This window comes from Dromiciops gliroides, chromosome 2 (assembly GCF_019393635.1).
Source record: "Dromiciops gliroides isolate mDroGli1 chromosome 2, mDroGli1.pri, whole genome shotgun sequence".
NCBI classification, from domain to species: domain Eukaryota; kingdom Metazoa; phylum Chordata; class Mammalia; order Microbiotheria; family Microbiotheriidae; genus Dromiciops; species Dromiciops gliroides.
This window is the reverse complement of record NC_057862.1, coordinates 540,738,482-540,762,951: the sequence shown is the minus strand read 5'-3', so window position 1 is coordinate 540,762,951 and position 24,470 is coordinate 540,738,482. Positions and strand designations below refer to the sequence as shown.

General features: G+C 43.0%; 1 protein-coding gene across 1 annotated transcript in view; it reads left to right on the top strand.

The window, feature by feature from the left end:
- Positions 1 to 20,939: 20,939 nt before the first annotated feature.
- Positions 20,940 to 24,470, top strand: part of GFRA2 (GDNF family receptor alpha 2) — a 103,508-nt gene continuing 99,977 nt past the window's right edge. Inside the window, exon 1 of the mRNA XM_043990030.1 lies at positions 20,940 to 21,693. Within this exon, the coding sequence (XP_043845965.1) occupies positions 21,654 to 21,693 (40 nt within the window). The 5' untranslated portion in view covers positions 20,940 to 21,653. The remainder of the gene's footprint in view (positions 21,694 to 24,470) is intronic.

The window sequence follows — 24,470 nt, the reverse complement described above, 5'->3', positions numbered from 1 at the left end:
TTTATGGAGCACTGTTCAGATCTGTATTCTATTGCTGCAGCTGCTTATAAGGTCCTACCTTATCTCTATTTTACCTGGGGAGGTGGGTTTGAGAGGATACTTTCTCTTTAAGTCTAGGTAAGCTTAGACAATTCTACTTGTAGTGATAAATATGAGTTTGTTTTCTCCCTTCATCTTTATGGTGCTGGAAAGATGAAGTTTTATCTTTAAAGAAAGATTTAAAAGGGAAAGTAAATTAAAAAAAAACTTCCTTTCAAGAAACTTCTCTCAAAATTCAACAATTCTGTTTTGAGCTAAAAGAAGGGAAAAGGATTAATTTCTTTTTTTGGGGGGGTATCCCTTTAAAAGGATTCTATTTCAAGGTTGGAGAGGTATAGATGCTGTATTGGCTCCAGTTAAAAAGAAGGTTCCGTATTGCTGGGACCTGGGGTTCAGTAACTCTGCCCTTGCTCTCTAGAGAGGCCTAGAGGTGCCAGCAAAGCTGTTGACCTTGTCCTGTCTTCAGAGGTTTGCCTGACAAGAAGCCTAATCCCAGTCCTCATCAATTACTTTGGGTCTAAATGGAAATATCAAAAGTCAGGCTTTGACCTGACCTCTTTTTTTCTCTCTCTACCCTAACAGGATGCTTTTACCAGAAACCCATCCTTGTCACTAAAAGTATGCACCAAATCAATTTACTGTTATGTATGCTTATTAGGGCTGATTGTAAATTAATAAGACTTAAAATCATCAAAACCTGCAATGGAAGTTTATTAACTCTTTAATGATACAAACATCAGCCCCTCTAGGAGCAAACTACCAACCTTATTCGTTAAGGGCCTTCTAAGTGTGTCTCAAACCCATACCTCATGACCAAGTTACCCCTCTGCCTAACCGGAGGCCTTATCTTGCCCCTGAGATGGCATTCTGAGAAGTCTCCACCATTCAGCACAGTGAACACAGGATGTTTAAATTGCCAAGAGAAGGGAATGCAGGGATCAGTTCTGGTGGCTGCCCACCAGGAGATGGATGGCTGGGATCTCCAGTGGGTTTTTATGGTTCTAAGGCTATTTAAAAGTTATATCTAGGTTCTGATGGGTGATAAACTTTTTGTTTTTGTTTTTTTAGTGAGGCAATTGGGGTTAAGTGACTTGCCCAGGGTAACACAGCTAGTAAGTATTAAGTGTCTGAGGCTGGATTTGAACTCAGGTACTCCTGACTCCAGGGCCGGTGCTCTATCCACTGCGCCACCTAGCTGCCCCCCGTGATAAACTTTTAATGAAAGGAAGCTTTGGTTTCCTGAAGTTGTTGACAAGTATTTGTAAATTGTTAGCCAGATTTGGGGACTACACACATGCCATTTTCAGCTGTTATCAGATTTAGGGGACACATGTATAGTTTCTAAACTATACACAAGCATTTACCTATTGAAGGAAACATCTTTTTTTTTTTTTGGTGCAACAAAGAGGGTTAAATGACTTTCTCAGGGTCACACAGCTAGTAAGTGTCAAGCATCTTAGGCTGGATTTGAACTCAGGTCCTCCCAAATTTGGGGCCTATGCCTTATCCACTGTGCCACCTAGCTACCCCCAGGAAATAGCTTACATTAAAACTATTTAGTCACAAAATGGAAGTTTAAAACAAAATGGAGTCCCTCATTCTGATATAGCATACTTATTCCAGCATGATCAGATCTTTACTTAATAAAAGATCACTTTGGCAACATTGTAAAGGATGAGCTGAAGTGGGGAGACCAAGTAAAAAGCTGAGAGGTGATGAGGCCCATGAACTAAAGTGGTAGCTGTGTAAGTAGAGGAAAGGAGTCAGATATGAAAGATGTAAGTTGTTTCCTGCAATAGGTAAATGCTACCTCCATCCCTTCCCTGCCTCTGGCAGAAAGCTTCTTGCTACAGGGAGGTACCTCCATTGGGTCCCAAATGTGTCATTTTTTGCCATTGAGTCTTGACCAGTCCTTCAATTATTTGCATTTTTCAGGGCAGGTGCAGATTGTTGGCTGTTCATCAAGTCTGCAATTAACATGTAATTCATTAGGTGCCTAATGAACAAATTATTAACCTGGCAAGGCATCTTGAGCTCACCGTCTGGGGAATGAAATAGCTATTAATAATAAGGTCTTAGAATGGCAAATGTTGCATAGTGGTTAGAACACTGGGCTAGGATAGATATCCTAGGACCTTATACTGGCTGCCTGGTTTCTGTCAAATCACTTAACCTCACTGTGCCTTAGTTTGTCTTATAATAAAACAGAACTAATGCTATGCAATTATTGTAAGACCTCTACTAAAGCCCTCCTCTGCTGTTTCATTATGGCATAGTGGAGGCCTTGGGGCCTCTTGGAGGATGTGCCAGCAGAGCACAAGCTTTGGTAGGTCTGGCCTCAGTGGAAAGATATGAAGACTGGGACTGATACTGGACAGTTCTATATGTCTGTTGTCTGAGAACAAGCCTCTGTAATTTTGGAGTAGTTCATCTTCAGTTGACTTCAGGGTGATGTATATTTCAGCCATAGGTACTTGGGGCATGACTTTCCAGCTCAAAGCTCAATAGTCCCAATCACTCTCAAGGCTTAGAGGGCATGATTCTCTCTCTGAATTACAAGTCCTGGGATGCCAGTTAGTTCATAAGCCCTGATTATCCTTGTTTTTTTTTCTTGAGACAACAGGTCTCAAGAAAACCCCCTTCTCTTCCTAGCAATCTTTCTTTCTTTCTTTCTTTCTTTCCTTCTTTCTTTCTTTCTTTCTTTCTTTCTTTCTTTCTTTCTTTCTTTCTTTCTTTCTTTCTTTCTTTCTTTCTTTCTTTCTTTCTTTCGAGGCAATTGGGGTTAAGCGACTTGCCCAGTGTCACACAGCTAGTAAGTGTGTGAGGCTGGATTTGAACTCAGGTCTTTTTGACTCCAGTGCTGGTGCTCTATCCACTGCACTACCTAGCTGCCCCAGCAGTCTTTCTTTAAAGCTAAAATCTTTTGTAATGCCCTTCATTCTGCCTAGACCTTGAGAGGTAGGCCTTGACCTTCCCTGTGGACAGAGTAGGCTGTGGACCCTGTGGAATGATGTGAGTAGGCCTGAGTATGGATGATGATGATGATGTGTGTATGCATGTATGGCAACTGTCACAGGGAAATAGGTGGTGGGGGTCCTTAGGTATTCCTCTGTAAAGAATTACAACTCTAACTCACACTCCAATTAGAATAAAAGTCTTTTATTTGGGTGCTAGTGAAAGTGACCAAGAGGGAAGTCAAAGATTTCGCCTTGAGGGGAGAAGGTGGCTTAGAGATACCTTTCTTCTGGACAGGAAGGGAGGCCAAAGCTTTTACAGAGGATGGTTGGGGTGACCACCTGACAATGGAAAGTTCCCTTTGGGGGTGAGGAAAGTTTGAATGAGGGGTGGGAAGTTTCTTTAGGAATGATAGCCTTGACCTCTGCAGTTATCTCAGTCTCCTAGTTCAGGGAGTAGCCATGCCCAACTCACTTCCCTGCTATAGAATTCAATCTCTCCCTAGTTCTTAGGTGCAAACATCCTGATAACTAGTTGCCCAGTTTAAACTTTAATAGTCCCTTAATTCCTCCATATGTCCCAAGCCCCATATCAGCAACCAACAGGCAGTGGGCGCTGTGTGTGTGTGTGTGTGTGTGTGACTGAGGAAGCCAGCGAATTTCCTGCTTTTAAGGAGGGATGGTTCTGCTCAGAATCCATGACTCTCTTCTATTTTCTAGTGCTAGGAGACTAGTCTGTCTTATCTGGAGTGTAAGTGCTTTGTGTGAAGATATATATTCTTTTGTGACAGGTACAATGTCTAGCCCATGTTGACACTCAATGTGACCTCTTCCAGGAGATTTTTGATTATAAATTTGAGTCATCTGAGGACCGCTCCTTCATCATTCATATGAAGGCAAGACCTGGGTTAGGGCCAGTCCCAGGGCCAAGGGAAGGAAAAGGGGTCTTCTTTGCCACAGGCTCTTATTTTGGTCATTGTGGAGGGATTATCCAACTAACGAGTAAGTACAAGGTCATTCACTGTGCTAATAGGGAATTCTAATGAGCTTGACTCTGGCTAATGCATTAAGTCTTTATAGAATTTGACTTTAAAGCTAGGAGCATAAGCCAATCTAGTTTTTATTAAAGGGACTTAAATGGGAAAAAACTCCTTTGGTCAGATTTAGCAGCTCCTCCCAAGGAAAGCTGAAATGGGGAGAAAAGGAGGGGAGGAAAGAGAAAAGGGGAAGTAGAAGCATTTACCATCTCTTAGACTGTAATGAATTAAGTCCAGTAGTTAGAAAGTTGGAGTGGGAGCTAAGATTCCTGGGTTTGAAAGATGCAACATGGTTTAGTGAATATATTTCCTGACACCTGAAATCAGGAAGACGTCACTTCAAATCTTGCCCTTACCATTAATTATCAAGTCACTTAACTTGTCTGAGTCTTGGTTTCATCACCTATAAAATGGGAATAATAATACTTGTAGTGCCCACTTCATAGTGGCTCAAAATGAGTAAAATTAGGTAAAACCCTTTGTAAGCCTCCAGTACTAGAGGCATATCTTATTTTATTGGCTTCATAGATATTGCTTTATTTGACAAAATGAAGATTTGTGGCAACCCTGCATCAAGCAAATCTATTGGACCATTTTTCCAATATTATGTGCTCATGTGGTTTGTGTCACATTTTGGCAATTTTTGAAATATTTCAAGCTTTTTCATTATTATTATATCTGCTATTGTGATTTGTGATCAGTGATCTTTGATGTTCCTATTGTTATTGTTTTGGGGTGTCACAAACCACAGCCATTTAAGACAGCAAACTTAGCCTAAAAATGTTGTGTGTGGTCTGACTGCTCCACCAACTATGCCCTTATCTCTTTCCCTCCATTCAGGTTTCTCTAATCCTTGAGACACAACAATGTTGAAATTAGGTCAATTAATAACTCCACAATGGTCTCTAAGTGTTCAAGTGAAAGGGATGGCAAACTTCATTGTTGTCTTATTTTAAGAAATTGCCACAGCCGTCCCAACCTTCAGTGATGATCACTCCAAAGTCAGTAGCCATAAACATTGAGGCAAAGACCCTTTCCCAGCAAAAAGATTATGACTCGCTGAACATGCAGATGATAGTATTCATTTTTTTTAGAAATAAAGTGATTTAAAAATTAAGGTATGTTCATTGTTTTTTAAACATAATACTATTACACACTTACTAGACTACAGGATAATGTAAACGTAACTTTGATATGCACTGGGAAACAAAAAAAATCATGTGACTTTCTTTACTGTGATATTGGATTTACTGAGGTGGTCTGGAACCAAACCTGCACCATCTCCAAGGTGTGCCTTTACCTAGTTGTTGCTTGTTATTTTAGTCTCTATCCTGGGCCTGTTGGGCAACTTTAGTAAATTGCCTTCCTGCCATTTGCTTCAATTTCCTCATCTCCTCTAAAACACTAAAGGAGTTGAAATTTTTATTGCAGCATGAGAATGATGTAGCCCACCTCCCATAGGTCATATTGGGCATGAACCACTGGCTTCTCTAAGCAGATGTGCTGGGATGGTTGCCAGCATTCCTCGTGCAGCTCCTTGGTATCACTGAGACCATTACCAGTGAAGTAATAACCATTTTTGCACTTGCATAGTATTCCATAATTTTCAAAGTTTCCAAAACTGTGATTTCATTTACTAAGAACAACTTCGATGTCTTCACAGTCTTGCTGGTGGTGGGCCTTGAGCCTGAGGGCAGGCACTGTCTTTTAGATGGAGATGCTCTGTTCTGTCTTTGGGGTCTAAGTGATAGGATGAACTGCTTTCTAGTCAGGCTGGAGACTTAGTTCAGGGCCTGCCAGTGGCATTCTGATAAAAGCCCGCCTGGGACAGTGATACTCTGCCCAGTACTGCCAGTCATGGCTAAAAAAAGACAGAGCCCCAGCAGGGAGATGCTAGGGCTGAGAGCTCTCCTATTGGTAATGAATAGCAGGATCTGGTTCCCCATGCATTGGCAGAAGCAATCGCATCCCCTCCCATCTCCAATCCTGCTGGTGACCCCCCAGGAGTCTATTTATGCTTGGGCTCTAGGGGATGGAGAGTGGGTGGGGGTGGAGTGGCATGAGATGTGGCTGCATGGACCAGGTTACAGCTATTACAGCATCAGCTAGAAGCTAAGTAAAACATAGGTGCATAGGCAGGGGCTAGGGGTGGGAGTTGGGAGCAAGGAGGAAAGGGGAAAAGTGCTAATCAAGTGAGATAATATTTGTCAAAGTGCCTAGCATTGTGCCTGGCACATAGTAGGTGCAATATGAATGTTTATTCCCTTGCTCCCCACCCCTGCTCCCCAGTCTCAGGGTTGGAAACTGTACAATTTTTGAGGAATTTTTCCCTCCACAGCTCCCTCTTGTTCACTTAAAGGCAGATTAAAACACTACAAGAACAAGCTCCTAATTTAAGGATCTTTCTAGCTGGAAATGCTTTTTCCCCTTATTGTCCCTGAAATAACAGTCTGTACTTCTTTTACCTACTATGTTCTTTTTTGTATTATATTTATTTGTTTACATGTGGTGCTCGGCTCCCCTGCTAAATTCTGGAGGATCCTGTCTTATTCATAGAGCTATAACAAGGGTGGGGTGATGAGGGCTTTGTGCTGGGGTACCAGATTTAGAGGATATATGTATAGCACTTATTGTTTTTCAGTAATATTAGAAACAATAAACCTTAACTTCTAGCTCATAAATGCAATTAGTTAAGGAAGGACATGTTGGGTCTGGGTCCCTCCTGTCTCACTCCATAGTGTGCAAGTCTTTCCAGCAGTGACCACAAACCTGTATCCCAGCCCACTATAGGGCAGTGTCCCATGTCCTGCTTCACCTAAAGGTTCACTTCACATTGCATACCTTGGGTGATGTTTGTGGTTCTTTTCCAGGCACATTTTTTTTTTAGTGATTGTTTCTCTAATTTATCTTCATATCTTTCCCATGGTCTAGTGCATGGAGGATCCTGATTTTGTTGGTACGGGTCCAACCTGCTGATAGCAGATCACAGCTTGGTAGCATAGTCTTTGGGAATTACTTCTGCTGCCTGGACTGCGGGTGCACACTTATAACCCCCAAGTTACTTGGGAGGCTGAGGATGAAAGATTTCTTGAGCTCTAGAGTTCTGAGCTGCAGTGGCTCTTTTGATCAGATGTCCACATCCAAGTTTATCATCAATGTGATGAGCCCCCGGGCGTGGGGATTCACCCCTGGAGGGCTGAACTAACTCAAGTCGGAGCAGGAACAGGTAAAAATTCCTGTGTTCAGTAGTGAAATTGGGCAGTGAATATCCCCAGGAGCTTCCAACTTGGAAGATATGGGGAGATACAGTCTTTAAAAAAAATGACTGTTGCCAAAATATTCATCAGCTTGCAGCCAACCTCTCCAGACTTAGCTAGTCTGGTCCTTGGATAAGAGACCTATACTCAAAGCCTTTCTACTTAACAGATCCTGCTGGACATTACACTCTGATGGTAAAACCTTTGGAAACCCAGGGTCACTTTTACTTGACAAAGAAGCATCAGAGAAGGACTTTAACAGTAGAGCTTAATTTACATTTGTCGAACTTGTTCCACTGATTTATCATGGGGTTTATTTAATTTGATTCAATTCAACAAACCTTTATTCAGTGTCCACTACTGGCTATGCAAAGCACTGTGGATATGAAAAGGAACATTCCCTACCCATAAGGAACTTCGATTCTACTAGAGAGGCAACAAAATGGAAACAGACAAATAAATACAAAGCACATACAAAGTTCCACTAAGTAGTTTCAAGAGAGAGAGAGAGGTTCATGGGGGTGAGAAATAGGAAATACTTGGGTAGAACTTGTCCTTGAGCTTTGCAGAGTTGGGGAGGGAGTGCCTTATGGACATGGGGAGGGGAACCCCATCTGTGTAATTATATAGAGATAAGAGCTGAAATAGTTTGCAATATGAAATGGCTAGCAGGCTGGTTTCACCTGAATGGAGAGAGTGTGTAAGAAGAAAAAAGGTTGGAATAGTAGGTGGGAACCAGTTCTCAGAGGGCTTTAAATGCCAGCTTGAGGAGTTTGCATTTGATGCTAGAGTCAATAGGAAGCCATTAAAGATATCTGAGCAGAGAAGGGGCATCCTCAGATCTGTATTTTATTGATCTGGAAGCCATCTAGAGGCTAGATCAGAGATGGGAGAAACTGGAAGCAGGAAGACCAATTAGGAGGCTATTGCAATCATCCTTATGAGAGATGATGATGAAAGTCTGAACTAAGACATCATTTCACTTCACTTGCCAGATACAGTGACAAGAAAGGTTCCCCGAATCTTAAGTATCTATGATCTTGTGGCTTACTGTTCATATTTCTGTTTGAATATCTGGCTCACTTGTAATTTCTCTGGGTTCTTGGTCTCTTGGTTTGTGGTCTCTAAGTTGGATGGTCCATCATCCTTGCAATCTGATCCACCCAGTGTCTTTCTGTTCAATGTTACACAATAAACTGCTTCCATTAGCCTTCTGCCCCACTGGTCTGCAGAAGTCCTTATTTATTTATTTTTACATAATTAGCCAAGGGGATTCTACATTATTGTATTTCCTGTTGAATGCTGGGTAACCAGCTGGGTGATCTCTAGCTCTTTTATGTTTTCTGTGGATCAACATTTTAACCTTAGAGACATTATTCTGGGCTATCCTTGACTAGAAAAGCAGAATTGAGTTTGATGATGAGTTCATAGAATTGTGGAATTTTAGAACTGGAAGGGAACTCAGTGGTCATCTAATCCAACTCATAACTAAAACAGAATTCCTAATATAACATACTAATTACATTTATAATATACACATACATGTATATATATACACACACATACATAAACATATGTATATCTCTCCTCTTCTTTCTTTCTCTGTCTCTGTCTGTCTGTCTGTCTCTCTCCCTCTCCACACAGATACATACATATCTTTGACTAAAATTATACCTCTGTCATTAAGAAGCGGACCAACAAATTCTATAATTAGAACTGAATTTCTTCATTTTAAATGCAAATAAGATTGGGAAAGCTCACCACAATCAGACCTATTCTTGAACTTAGATTCATGTTAAATTTTTTTTTTTTGGTTTTTGTCTTTTGTTTTTTGTTTTTTTGCAGGGCAATGAAGATTAAGTGACTTGCCCAGGGTCACACAGCTAGTAAGTGTCAAGTGTCTGAGGCTGGATTTGAACTCAGGTACTCCTGAATCCAGGGCCGGTGCTTTATCCACTGCGCCAACTAGCTGCCCCTCATGTTAAATTTTTAAACAGAAAAAGGCAGGAAATTCAAGGTCAAGAGAAATTAAGTGATTTACCTAATATTACACAGCTTGGAAGTGACTTAATTAGGATTTAAACCTAGGTCTTCTGATACCCAAACCACCGTTCTTTCTGATATAGCATGGTAGCCATAGTTGTCCCATAGTCTTTTCTCCAGAGATGCATTTTCTCCTGTGATGCCTGTCATTTGCTCTTAATAAGTGGCATAGATATGTTCTCTTTTTAGTAGGAGATGCATATTCTACACATAGGTAATAGACAGCCATTGAACATTTTTGAGCAGAGGAATATGATGATAATATCTTTGCATAAGAAAGATGAATTTGACAATGCTTTGAAGGATGGATTTCAGGAGAAAGAGACTGAAGGGGGAAGAAAACCTGTTAATAGTCTATTAAAACAGCTCAGGCAGGAAATAATAAAGACTTTTAATGAATGGTTGTTAAAGTAGGAAGAGAGAGATGCAAGAGATATTGCAGAGAGAACCAGAGGAGGGGAGCCAAGCAAGCTCCCTTTGGATGGCCTCAGTTTTAGTGAAATAAGAAGCTGTCATCTGATGAGAGGGTCAGCTCCAGGTTTGATCCTAGACCAAATCCTGATGAGGAAATCCAGAAAAAGTCACAGGGAGTCCTTGGCATGCCCAGTTTGGCAGAGGGAGAAAGGGAGTTCTGCAGCCCCTGGAGATGGGTTGCACCAGAAGCATGTTGCATGAAGAGCTCTCCAGCATCCAGGAAGAGGCTGTACACCAGGGTAAGATGAGGTTTCAGACCCATACCGGAGATTTCCCAGACACACAATGGGGCACTACCACTGGGACATTATTTCCTACCCAACTATTTTCCCGGACTTAATCATCTCCAGAAACGAATTCTGTAAGATGAAATCACTTCAGAAACTCACATCTCCTCAGACAGTTTCCTACCCGAGCTATATTGACTTCATCATACCCCCACAGAGTAACCTTCCTCTTCTTGCCTTCCCTTATTCTCTCCTTTTTTATGTGTCATCTCCCACATTAAACTGTGAGTTCCCTGAGGTCAGGAATCATTTTATATTTTTCTTTGTATCCCCAGCATTGAGCACAGTGTCTGGCACATAGTAGGTGCTTAATAAATGTTTATTATTTATTGACTGGTGGTTTTGTCATCCCTCCTGGCAGCTAGGAGGTGCTGTAGATAGAGCTCTGGGTCTGGAGTCAGGAAGACAGGAGTTCAAATCTGGCCCTCAGATACTTACTAGTTGTGTGATCCTAAGCAAGTCACTTTAACTCTATTTGCTTCAGTTTCCTTACCTGTAGGATAACCTGGAGAAGGAAATGGCAAACCACTCCAGTATCTTTGCCAAGAAAATCCCAAATGGGCTTACAAAGAGTTGGACATAACTGAAAAATGACTGAACAACAACAATACCCAGATTTAAAGCAGAGTGAGTATACCTGGGTGGTATATGGAGAAAGGAGTAAGTTCAGAAGTCAGCAGCAGCACTAGCAGCATAGCAGACCTTAGGCACAAAGCAGAGTCTCATTTCTCATGTCTAGCCCAGCCTGCATAGGAATAACCAGAGTAGGAATCCCAGACCAAAGGGAGACCTACAATTCTGCCACTCTGAGGTAACAGAGGTTTCCAATTGACTGAAAGGTATGGAGTTCAATGAGCATCTACTCTTAGTCAGACCCAAAACCATGTCAGGAACTTGCAGAGCTTAGAATAAGAGGGCAGCAATCAGACCTTGCTCTGGATCAGACAATTCTAGCAGATCTTAAAGTCTGTAGGTCTGCAGACTGTCCCCAAGATCCTAGAATAACATGACACTCAATGTCTCAAGAAAGCAACAATAGGACCAACCCAGACATTCCCCCTGTCCCCAGAAATATGTCAGATCCCAACCCTAACATAAAATCCAAAGTCAGGAAATAGGCTGAAAGAATGAGCAAATCAAAAAAGAACCCCACCATAATGAGTTATTATAGTGGCAGAAACACCCAAGACACAAATGTAGAAGAGAATGATTCCAAAACATTCCTCAGAGGAAAACAAAGCTTGGGCACAAACTCAACTAGAATTTTTGGAAGACATAAAGCAAGAATTAAAAATGTTTTTATAAATGGAATGAAAATGCAAATTGGAAAAGAAATGAGATCTATGGGAAGAAAGAATTGGAAAGGGAATTAACAACTTGGCCAAGAGGTACAAAACTTTGCCCAAGCAACAAACTCCCTAAAAATTAGAATAGATTAATTTGAAGCCAATGATTTCACAAGGCAACAAGAGATATTAAAACAAAGTCAAAAGGCTAAAAAATTGAACATGTAAGGTATCTTATAACAAAAAAAACCCCTGGAAAATAGATTGAGGAGAAAAAAACTAAGAATCACTGGACTATTTGAATACCCCACCCCAGAAAGGACCTTAGTCATTCAATTTTTAAAAATCTTAAAAGAAAACTGTCCAGATATCTTAGAACTAGAAGGCAAAGTGGAAATAGAAATAATCTGCTGGTTATCTCCTGAAAGAAACCCTTAAATAAAAACTCTCCAGAACATCATAGCCAAAATGCAGAGCTTCCAGGTCAAAGAAAAAATGCTGCAAGCAGTCAGAATTCAAGTAAACAAGGAGTCATAGTAAGAGTCACACACAATTTAGCAGCCACCACTATAAAGGAGCAGAGAACTTGGAATATTATATTTCAGAAGGCAGAGGATAAGGGTTATAGACAAGTATGACTTACCTAGTAAAATTGAATATAATCCTGCAAGAGGAAAGTGGATTTTTTAATGAAATAAAAGACTTCCAAGCATTCCTGATGAAAAGATCAGAGTGGTGAAGAAACTTTGAATTACAAACATGGGAGTGAAGAGAAACATAAAAATATCAAGATGAATGAACAATGATAAAGGTTTAATAAAGATAAATTGCTTAACATTAACATTTGAGGAGACCCTGAACAAGTCACTTAACCACCATTTCCCCACAAAAATGATGATACATATGTCCACCCTGATCCTTGTCATTATCAGGGACCTGGGAGTGATTCTGTTATATCCTGATGATCTTAAGAAAAGAATGAAGAAGGGAAGAGGGGGGATGGGGGAGGGAAAAGGTTAGAGAAAATTATTTCACATAGTTAGGGTGCACAAGGAGACATCTATAAAAACAAGGAGGAATTGGGAAAGCATCTGACATTTGAACCTCTCTCATCTGAGCTAGTTAAAAGAAGGAAGAATAGACACATAGTTAGATACAGAAATACATTTCACTCAACAGTGAAATAGGAGAAAAAGGAAAGCAGAGGGGAAATTAGAGGAAGAGTATATTAAGGGAGGGATTAGCCCTAAGCAAAACCACTTATAAGGATGTACAAAAAAAATTTATAGCTCTTTTTGAGTTGACAAAGAATGGGAATCTGAGGCAGTGCCCATAAATTGGAAAATGGATGAACAAGTTATGGTATATAAATGTGATGAAATACCACTGTGCTGACTTCTTATCAGTGTTCATCCATCCAGGATTCCTAGTCCATCCAGGATTCCAGAGGACTATTGATAAAACTTGCTATTCACCTTCCGATAGTGAGGTGAAGGACTCAGAATACAGAATGACACGAATACTTTTTAGGACACGGTTAATGTGGAATTTTTTTTTTGATTGTCTATATATATATGTAATTTGTTTTGTGTTTGTGTATGTGTGTATGTGTGTGTGTGTGTTCTCTGGAGAGGTTGGGATGGGAGGGTGTGAAGGCAGATCTTGGATGATCAAAATTGATATGTGTGTGCATGTATGCACATATATGTACATAGATAGATAGGAACTCTGATCAACCCAATGATCAATCATGATGATATGTGTTGCCCACCTCCTAACAAAGAGATGTGGGACCAAGAGCACAGATCAAGACATATAGATATAATATATACATGCACGTATACATACATGTATATATACACAGACACATATACATATATACACAGACGTGTATACATCCATATATTTTAGACATGGTCAATGACAAATTTTGTTTTGTTTGACTATACGTGTTGTAACAAGGCTTTTGTTTTTCTTGCTTTTTCAAATTGGAGGAGAGGGGGAAGAGAGAGGGAGAGAAGTTTGATCTTTGAAAATAAAACAAAATTTAATTTAAAAAAAAGTTACAGAGCAGGATGAGATTTGAGCCAACTAACAGAGGAGGTACTAGATGATGGATCCATGATGCACTGGACTTTAACATATCTATGTTTGCATCATTACAAGAATGTCTTTCACTAATGTAAATTATAACCCTTCCATAGCTTCTAGCTCAGATGATTCTTATTCATGGCTTTCCATAAATCCTTTATAAATGATTGTGCAGGGCACTGGAGGTTATCCTTTAGTTCTTTCAGAATCCCAGGGCTACCAGTGTAGTACTCAGGCTGTTATCTAGTCTCTCATTCTTACCAAACAATCAACCCATCTCCTTTCCCAGTCACACATGTCCTTGATGACACTTTTCACACCATTTCTTGTGTGCAAGTCATCATTTATAGTATGTTGTAGCCCACTCACACCCACAAGCTTCTTCCCATTGCTTGTCTTTGTGAATCTTCTGAGCTAGTGGTGCACCGTGATTCATAGCCATACTCACCTTCAAGACAATGTTATTATTAGAGATGGGGTTTTGGGCTAACAGTTTGGGATCCTTGAAAGCACTTCATAATTTCCTAAATATGATCTAGTCTCAATTCTTCTACTCAATATGGGACCAGTTAATTATCCATCTACAATACTAGCCCTAAAATAAGTTTACCACTTAGTCCTGGTATTTGATCTCTAGAAACTATTTGTGTTAAACTTGAAGGGTTCACCAGTCATTATAGATCATTGTGAATTTGGGATCTTTCTTCTTAAAACTTAGTTGGAGTGGGGCAGCTAGGTGGCACAGTGGATAGAGCACCAGCTCTGGATTCAGGAGGACCTGAGTTCAAATCCGACCTCAGACACTTGACACTAGCTGTGTGACCCTGGGCAAATCACTTAACCCTCATTGATCTACCAAAAAAAAAAAAAGATCTGTTTTTGGTTTTGGTCATTTCATGATTCTATTAATAGGAGTTTTGAAGAGGGGTAAGAGGGCAAGGAAGCTGCTTGGGGGAGGTTGTTTGTTGAATTGAATGAGGATACTTTAAGGATACTTTCCCAGGCTCCAACTGCATTAATGGCTTATGGGTCACAGATCAAGGATCACAGATCAAAAGTAAATTTCCAGAAGGGCAAATGGGTCCCTCAATTGCCTTAAGCCCCAGCCAGTTTGAAGTTCATTGTTCTGCCATACCCTAATGTTTATTATTTACTCCTCTTTTAGCTCTGCCATCCTTTTCAGATGCCTTTATTCTGGCATTGACTTCCCTATTTCCAGGCCCCCAAATTTCTCCTTATGACCAAAGTGAGTTTTGGCAAGATTTTATTTATTTACTTATAAGAGAAGAGTCATTACAACTTATTTATATAAGGAATAAACATACTCAGAATGTTAACAAAATAGTGTGCTCAGTGCCTGGTGGGATGATTCTAAATTTACTAAATCTATGCTAGTTTTAAGCTAGAAACTCCACCCAAACCTTTCTTGGCTCCCATCCTATGACCCTACTTTTCTTCTATTACCTTTGGGTACTCTCTCTGGGCTTGCTCCCCCAACTCTCACTGTATTGGTAGTGTTATGGGGTTTGGGACTATTAAAGTTAAAACTGGCCAGCTAAACCAAAGGAAAAACACACCTTGAGAAGGAGGAGAGACAAGCCTATTAGGTGTGGCTGCTGCCTGAATGGTGTCAGGGGGACAGAGGCAGCTCCAGCCGCCCCTCACCTGACTTCTCCCAACCCACTGCCAGTAAGGAACATTCTATCCTCAGGTGATCACCCCCATCTACCATTTATAAAAGCTTTTGCCTTTCTCCTGTTCTTTCTAGGTCTCCTTTCTCTAGCACTTAAATAAAAGATTATTTTATTCTAATTGGATTTGTGTGGCAAGAGGAAGGAGGAATTTCTCATGCCTCACGTTGGTTGCCAAAATTATATCACAGGGAAATTGATGAGTGTGGGGGGGTCCTTGGGTTTTCCTCTTTAAAGAATTATACTCTCTTGCACACAAAGGCAGCAGTTATGCCCAATGGACTTATCTCTCTTGCTTCTCAAGGTGTGTTTGTCCTTTAATTTAGCTGGCCAGTTTAAACTTTAATAGTCCCAAACCCCATAACAGTAGGTTGGGCAGCTACTACTTGGGTTCTTTGGCTAACCCTGTATCTATATTCCTAATACTGTAGCTCATGAATTCTAATCTACGTGCTTCCCTTTACTGATCAACCAGGAGATTGAATTAACTTTTTAGAAAAAGCATTTATTCAAATGACATTGCAAGCACAGTAGTTAAAAAACATCCCCCCTCCCCCTCCCCCTAAACCTGAAGTGTACTCTCCCACAAATACACATAGAATCCATAGACTCTGCTGTATATATGTTAATATGCTGCTGGGCTAAGTCAACTGACTACTGGATTCTTCAGAGAGTAGTGTCTCTGCTGGATGGATTGATCCACTGGAATCCCTGGGCTCACTCTTTGATGGGAAGCTGCAGTCTTCACTATTTCCAGGCTTTGAATTGACTGGATATTACTTCTTGTTTTCAGCAAGGGCAATGGCTTTTATTCTAGGATTAGGAGAAGCCTTTTTTCTTTAACTCCCTCAGGGACTTCTCAGTCTGAGTTTTGTCACCTCCAAGACAGGAAGTAGGATCTCTCAGGTTCAACAATAATTCTGGCTCAGGTCAGGGTTCTTTTCTTAGGGTAACCATCCGAATTACATTTCTCAGATTTCTTTTGAGTCTTATGAAAATGAGTGTCCTGGGACAAAGGTATAGGGGCACTGTGACTTAAGGGTATTGCCTCAGCTGGCCTTTTCACATGGATTTGAACTATCCAAGTCTCAGATACTTTTAAAATTGTGGAGTCTTTCTTCTATACCTGAAAGTTCTCCCCCTTTCCATTTTGTTGTACCTTCTAAGCTTTGATGAAGTCCCAAAAGTCCACTGGTGGTTCTCCTTCCCAGGCCCTCCCTAGTGATTGTCTGTCTACCTCTTGGTTCCTTGGGATTTGTTTACTGGTATGTATCAAAATGTTCCACATGCCCAGGGCTCATAGGGAGTGGTTTCTGATATCGGATGTGACTTTGGCACTTCTCCCCACCCAGCATTCAGGTAACCACTCACCTTTACATATGTATCACCCAAAGATTACTGTACTATAACCATAGCCTTCTTCTTCATGGCCAACAAAGTAGGAGGGAGAGGGATTGCTTATTCATGGGATAATAAGATTCAGAGTAATAAGTGGCCTTTGACAAAATTTCATCCTTCCATCCGTACATCAACATGCAGTTGGGTATAAAAAGATGAATGGGAAATAGTCACAGTCTTTTAAGGACCTTACCTTCTGATGAGGGAGAAAACATGTATGCTTCTAAGTGTGTACATGATTTATACACAGTGACTACAAGGGAGCAACGGGAAGGAGAGAGCTTTCAGTGGGGAGATCAGGAAAAGCTTCAGCTGAGTTTCAAAGGAAACCTGGGATTCTAAGAGAATCACCACCAGGAAAGTGAGGAGGGAGTGCATTCTAGGCTTGGGGGAGAACCCAAAAAAAGTCAGAGACAGGATATAATGGGTTGTGCGTGCATGTGTGCATGTGCGGGCATTCATGCATGTGTGTGTGCAGAACAGCAAGCACCCGACCAATGTGGCTAGATCAGAGTTCAAAGAGGAGAGTAATTTGTAAAAAAATTGGAAAGGTAGGAAGCAACCAGCTTATAAAGAGCTTTCAACATAGAGAAAATTATGTTTTATCCTGGAAGCAATAGGGAGCTACTGTAGTTTGTTGAGTGGAGGGCAGGGTGAAGTGGGTGGGATAGGATGAGATGTTTGCTTTAGGGAATTTATTTCAGTAACTGTATGGTGGATGAATTGGAGAGGGAAGAATCTTGAGGCAGGGAGGCTATTGTAACTTCAAGTGAAAGGTGATGGCAGTTTTGAACTAGGGTGGTGGTGAAGTGAGTGAAAATGAGGACATATATGCAAGAAATATAAAAAATAATGTAGAATTTGTAAAAAAATCTGATATGCGGGTTCTGTGAAATTGAGGAGTCTAGGATGAGATGGAGGTTGGGAATCTGGGGGGATTGGTGGTACCTTTTATACTAATAATGAAGCTCCAAAGAGGAATGTGGGATTGGATGCTAGGGTTGGGAATCATCAGCATAGTGATAGTATTTGAACCAGTGGGTGCTGATGAAATCACTGAGAGAGTGTAGAGAGAATAGAAAATGCCTAGGACAGAGCTTTAGGATACATCTATAGCTAGGGGGTATGATATCGATGATGTCAGCAAAAGAGACTGAGAAGGAGCAGTCAGATAGCTAGGAGGAGAACCAGGAGAGAACATAGTCATAAAAACCCAGAGAGGAGAGAGTATTCATCAGGAGAGTCCAACTCTTTATTTTACAGATGAGGAAACTGAGGGCCAGACAAGTAAAGTGACTTGACAAAGGTTAAACAGTAACAGAGCTGGGATTTAAATCCAGGTTTGCTAATTACAAATACAGCATTCTTTGCACTATACCACCAAGACCAGGACACTGACCAGCACACCCCTTCTCCAGGGGTGGAGAGTGCTCAGAAAGGGAATTGAGAGGGTCCCAAAGACAAACTACTCAGTAACTTTGCTCGGGGCTGGCCTTAGTCAAAGATAAAAGTACCACTGGATTTATACTTATCTTAAATGAGATGAGATGTTGTAACTAATGATATTTACTTTGTTTTACCAAAGGCCAAAATGAATCCTTGAAAGGAAATATAAGCTCATCTCTAACTAATCTTTTTTTCTAGAGACTCAGAACAGAAAAAAATACATATCACAAACATTGTCTCAGGTTTGGTGGAACTACTAACCATGTACATTTAGAGTTCCTTTTTGAAGCAAATTCTATAATAAATATACGTACTAGCAAAAAATAAAAAATAAAAAAGTACTACTGCAGGCAGCTGATCCTGTATTTATGTATTTATTTCTGTGCTCCCTATCCCCATTGGTCTTCTTATAGTTTCTTCAGCTAGGCCAACTCTGATCACTTGTCCATCTCTTGTATCTATCTTTGCTTCTCCTTCCTTAGCAAATCCTGGTCTTAATTATGTTTTTGAAAGAAGCCAGGAGACCCTGTTTGACATGATATGAAGTAATTTACTGGAATTGGGAAGGACCAAGGAAAAGGAAAAAAACCAAAGAGGGGTGGCGGAAGGTAGGGTAGAATGACTTTCCTCAAATTGAATTATCTTCCTTTTTCAATCTTTGCCTCTGTCAGAGGCTGGACAGGGCCGAGGTGACAGTATTACTAGTTGGAGGAAGTTTCACACCCCACCACCTGAGAGGTGCAGGAGAGGAAAAGGTAGGGATGAGGAGGTCCTAATGCAATGACCAGCAACCATGTGAGAGCAGAGGGAGGGTATCTACCATCCCAAAGGCACGCAGGTTCCTGATGGTTTTCCCATAGTGGGGAGAATTCCTGGTCCAGAAAGCACCCAACTGATTGTCTAAGTCTACAAGGCCAAGGCTAACTACCTCTTTTCTGATCAGCTTATTTCTGGCTTTACCTTTCTTTCCTGCATCTTGGTTGTTAAAAAGATAATTTCAAAAAGCACCGTCAAATATACTGAAGAGCCAACTCCAGACCTTTTGGTGGGGGTCAGGGCAGCTTGGAAAGTTTGGGAGACACCCTATAAATACCTGCACTCATGCAGTGTGTGTGTGTGTGTGTGTGTGTGTGTGTGTGTAAGAAAGTGGAAGATCGTGCTGGGGAAAAGGACGCAAGAATTTGCGTTCGATAGAAACCCGAGTAAAACGGCTCCTCTGTGCAGACGACTGTAAGGGAATGGGGGCAACGGAACTGAGAGGCTGAGTGTGCAAATGTGTGCGTCCGCGCAAGCGGAGGTGTGTTCCTAAATCAAATGCTTCTCTGCGTCCACTAGGTTTGGAATAGGACTGACCCCTCCCTCCCCACCCTCTTCTCCCCTAGCGTTAGCCCTCAGTGGGCCTCCTTAGTCCCATTCTGTAAGCCATTTCTTTGGGGGCGATGATGATGATTTACACATCTATAAATAAAATGCACAAGCAATGATTGGAAAGGGGGCCCACTGGTGGAGGACTCGTCCCCATCCCCGTCCCCGCTAAGGGAGAGCAGAGTAGGCAGTTGTTTCCGGACCCTCGTCTGGTCCTTTCTCCTTGTAGCTCCTGCTGTCAGTAGGAGGCGAGGCCACCAACGGAGAACAAATGGAGCACTTTACCTGGACTGCCATCCCCCCGCTCCAGGTCCGGGGGAAAGGTCCCCAGGTGTGTGTTTGTGTGCGTTTGTGCGTGTGTGTGCGCGCGTGCGTTTCCATCTCGAGCCTTTCACATCTCCAGCAGTTTAACCCATTCCCAATCCTGTTCCCGTCGCCTCAGCGAAGCCTCTTGGTCAGGCTCCTGAAGAACTGCAGCCACCTCCCGTCTTCCAGCCTCTCCGGGCAGAATGGGGGAGGGGAGGCACATAGGGCAAGGGGAGAAATCGGTCAGTCACTCACTGCCTGACCCCCAGAAGCTCGAGGATGAGGGCTGCTGGCCAGAGCCACCATCGCTGGGGGGAAAGTTCCCATGTTCCGCGTGGAGGGCGCACGTGTGTGTATATGTGTGTGCGTGCGTGCGCGTGTACAGGATGGGGGCTGGTGTATGTGTGAGTGTGTGTATGCGCGCGCGCGCGCGTGTGTGCCCAGGGGTTACTCCCTTTGGCTCTTTCCATATACTCCCTCTGGATCACCGTTCGGACCCTAAGACTAGGGCCCCTGGCCTGAGAGAAGAGGGTTAAATAAATGTGCTTTGGGTTAAACCAGTCATTCAGGTTGCGCAGCCAAGAACAGCCCTTTTCATTGCCCCCCACCCTCACCGGCCCCTTAATGTTGCGGAAGGTGGGTGGCTAGGTCACTCGGGACTCAGCCTCCGGGTCTTTCAACCTCTAGCTCAGGCATTCTTGGGCGGGGGAGGGGGGACCAAGGGATGGGTGTGGGGGCCGAGAGTGCAGGCAGCGGGGGCTTTGAGAGAAAAATCCGCTGGAGGGAGCGGTTCAGTTGAAGGAAGGAGAGCTACCAGGCTGAAGCTCGAGGCAGTTTGAGAGGTCTGGATCGCTGGTCAATTTCCGGCTAAGGAGCTGGTCAGTTTCACGAGGTGTGGGGAAAGCTGCTCACTAGAAGGCAGACGGAATCGGCTACAGAACTCACCTTTGCCTCGCGGGCTCCAGCTCCTGCTGCAGCTGGAGAGCTGTCGCTGCTCAGCGCTCTCCTCGACTCCCCTTCGCTTTTCCCCAGCGTCTCTTGCTTTTTCTCTCGCGCCGAGTGGGTTGCCAGAGTATCTAGCCCTGTAGAAGAGAGCGAGAGGGTAGAAGAGAGAGAGGAGAGAGCAGAAGAGGAACAGAGGGGAGTGTGTGTGAGAGAGATTTGAGTGAGAGATTGTGTGTGGGGGGAGGGAGGGAGGGAGAGGGAGCGAGAGAGGAGAGAGGAGAGAGGAGAGAGAGAGAGAGAGAGAGAGAGAGAGAGAGAGAGAGAGAGAGAGAGAGAGAGAGAGAGAGAGAGAGAGAGAGAGAGAGAGAGAGAGGCGCAGAGACACATACGGTCACTGGAATTCCATCAGAAAAAAAAAGTGAGGCGAGCAGGGCTTAGCGGGTGAAGATTTTTCTAATCCTTTCTTCATCTTGGTGAGAAAGAAGCGACTCCACTCTCTTCTGACCGAAGCTCCTATTGGATCGTTTCTTGGCTTAACCACCCGTTTTGGGATTTCTTTCGGTTTTTGCATTTTATTGCGACCCCCTAGCCAGTTCCAACCCTCTTTCTCCAATCCTCTATTCTCTCGCCCCCTTGCATTCTCTAACCCCGTTCCTCTCATTTGGAAGGGCTCTGGAATAGTACTGGCTGTGATTCGCGCATCCCCGGAGAAGGGCTAAAGAGACGTCTAACCGAAGGACCGGGGTATCGTTTTTCTCCCCCCTCTATTTATTTTATTTCTTTTTGGGGAAGGGGCCAACGAGAGACACCCCAGCAGCACTGCCTTTACTCCCCCCCCCAACACCCCTTTTCTGCCAGTGGAGAGAATAGCAGGGACACAAGATCGTCATCTGGTGGAATATCTAGGATCACCGCATTGGATTTGGGACTGATTATTGCTGTTTGACTATTATTGTTATTGGTTGAGTGATTTTTTGTTTTTTGTTTTTTTAAGCCCAGGAGGGAAAGGGCAAAAACTGTTGGATTTATTTAACATGATCTTAGCAAACACCTTTTGCATCCTCTTCTTTTTGGGTGAGTAATCTCGGGCTGGGTGAGCTAGGTTCCTGGCCAGCTTGAGCCAGAGGGACCAAGGTGGGGGTGGGGGGAAGGTAGGGAGAAGCAAGCTTGGGGAGCGCGGGAGAGACGGAGAGCAAGAGCGAGTAGCGAGCGGGGCCGGGTACACACGGGCGAAGAGCCAGAGCTAGGCGGAGGGACGCGCGCCACGGGCCCGGGGTCCGAGCAGAACTGGGGCAAGGAGAACAGAACTAAGGGAATAGAAGGAACCTAGGAATTTGGACCCGAGTCAGCGGAGAGCTCGTAGAGGGAAGAAATTAAAAAACAATTTTTTTAAAAGGACCCGTGCTCCTCCCTTTAAACGTTATCATTACAATCACGAGACCAATTTATCCCCAAACAATGGCTTTTAATTGGGACAACTTTTTTTTTCTTTTTTTCTTTTTTAAATGCTTTGTCAGAACGGGAGGCTAGGCTAAGGACGGGGGAATGGAACGTAGCGCAGAATCAAACCCGAATATAGATGCGGGAGGGCATGGATTCCGAAGCTTTTTTCAAAGCGGCTTGGTTGCCTACCATTGGGAAAGCCTCCTGCTACAGATCTTGGGACCTGCCAATCAACCTTTAGAAAATAATCAGTCTCTTTCTGCTCCAATCCCTTCCCTACGGAATGCTTTTTAAGACTTTCCAATCTACATCCTGACCGACTACCCTTGACATCCCTCACCCCCTAACCTTTTGACTCTTTTTTGGATCTTTGCCTCCAGGATTATGACTGCTAGGGAGGGGTCCGTTTTAGGTGGGTCAGTGAGGAATAAACTGGAGTTGGAAATGTCCCTTCCAGGCTCCTCCATGAATTTGAGTTGAGCTTGGGGGCCTGGTCGCTTGCCTGGTGGTAGCAGAAGTGGGTGTGTAAAGTTTAGTTCCTTGGGCAAGGAGGGCCCCAAGGAGCTAGGAGCAGGGGGCAGTGATGGAAGTGGTAAGGGCAAATTGATGTTGGATAGTGACAGAAACGACTTTTGGGTTTGTAGCCCACTCCTACTGGTTCTAGGGAAGCCTACAGAAAAAGGTAACAGAAAAGAGGGAGGTAAGAGTGCCTAGGGTGGAGAAGATGGGGGGGGGAGGGGAAGAAATGCATGCTTGCAAGGCCTTCTGTGTGAAATGACCAGATAGGAGTATTTTTTGCCTAGTGGGAGTTTTCTATATAGAGAGAAATTAAACACACACATATATCTAGCTCTGATCCTATAGATTTTTATCACACTGGTATTGGGAAAAGAAAAAAAAGTGAGCAAAAGCAACCTAGCCCATATAAGGTCCCAGTGTTTATGCCAAGGTGCCCCCTTGTGTTGGGGGTGTCTGAGAGAGAATAGCATGCCCCAGTATCTGAGGCACCCTTAGTTCTCTTTGATTGTGGCTCCCCTTCACCCAGAGAGAGACTTGAACAACAAAGATGTGGAGATGGATGTTGTCAGGGGTGACCACCTGAGATAGCGGCTTAGGACAGATACAAAAAGGGCCAGAGCTCTCCCACCTGAGTAGGGAGGCTGGGGCCTCAGGAATCTAGGTAAGCTTTTGTCCAGAGGAAGCTCGACTCTCATTGGTTGCTGTGGCCCTACTCTAGTATATGGCCAGTCTACTGCCTCCCCTCTTTGACCCCTCCCAACCCCACCCTGCCCCACCCTACCCCACCCTAGAGGCAGCTAGCTGCTTTAAGAAGTTTGTGTTTATGGGGTTACAGGGTTTGGCAGCAATTGGAGATTTGCCTTGGTTTGATTTGGTCTTTTCACTTACTCTCTGCCCCAGGACGTAGATTTAGATCACCCATCCACTATTACTCATTCCTTTGGCGTTGAGGGGTGTGGGGTGTGGGAGAAGAGAGTTGGGCAAGGGTGTTCCTGTGCCTCTTTGCCCCTTTGCCAGCCTCACAGGTTTTCTCTATAGACCCCAGGGCTGAATATGAAACCACTGGATGTAGCTTCTTTCCCTGAGGGGGCTTTTTACAAACTTGACATTCTCTCCTTTTAGTGGTTTGTAAGTCTTAGTCTTTTGTGGCCTGGAAGGCTCTAGGAATAGGGCGAAGGAAGAATTGGATTTCAGGAAATTTAGGTGGGGGGCCCTATGGCTGAAGCACATTCATCATAAGCAATATTTCTAGGCATTTGTGCCTTTCAGATGTGGGAAAGCTGGCTGGGTCTCTTCAGCGACCTCCAGGGCACCTAAGGGAACAAGATTTGACTTTATTGCCAATATTGTAGTTTTTCTGAACCAACATGGGGTAAATTTCTCTATGTCCCAGAAGGAGGTACTGAGGTAGAGCTTTGAGTCAATGGATGTGTTGGGGAGAGGTGCGAGATTTCCCCATCCTTTGCCGCTCCTTAGGGATGAAGATGAAAGGAATTTTGAATGTTGGATGGATCTTTGCGTGCTGGGTGATGGGAAGGAGTAAGGGAGAGATGGGGAGAAAGGGATATCGAACCAGAGTCTGGCATTCCCTTCTGATATCTGCCTTTCATTTCTCTTCCCTTTCTGAAACCTCTTCCTTTACTAAAGTAGGATTTGGGGTAGGGAAGAGGCAATTCACAGCTGCATTGTAGGACAGTATTACAAGTTCTAGGAGTGACAAGGGTTACAGATCAAGTTAATTTCATAAGAGATTAGATTAATTCAAAGGCAACTTTGATCCAGGACCACTATTAGATGATTTCTCCTTGAGTTAAGGCTTCCCTTGAGCTTGAAGAGAAGGGAATCCCATTCTGACCCTTTTTTAGGAGTCAGATGAAGAATATTCTAAC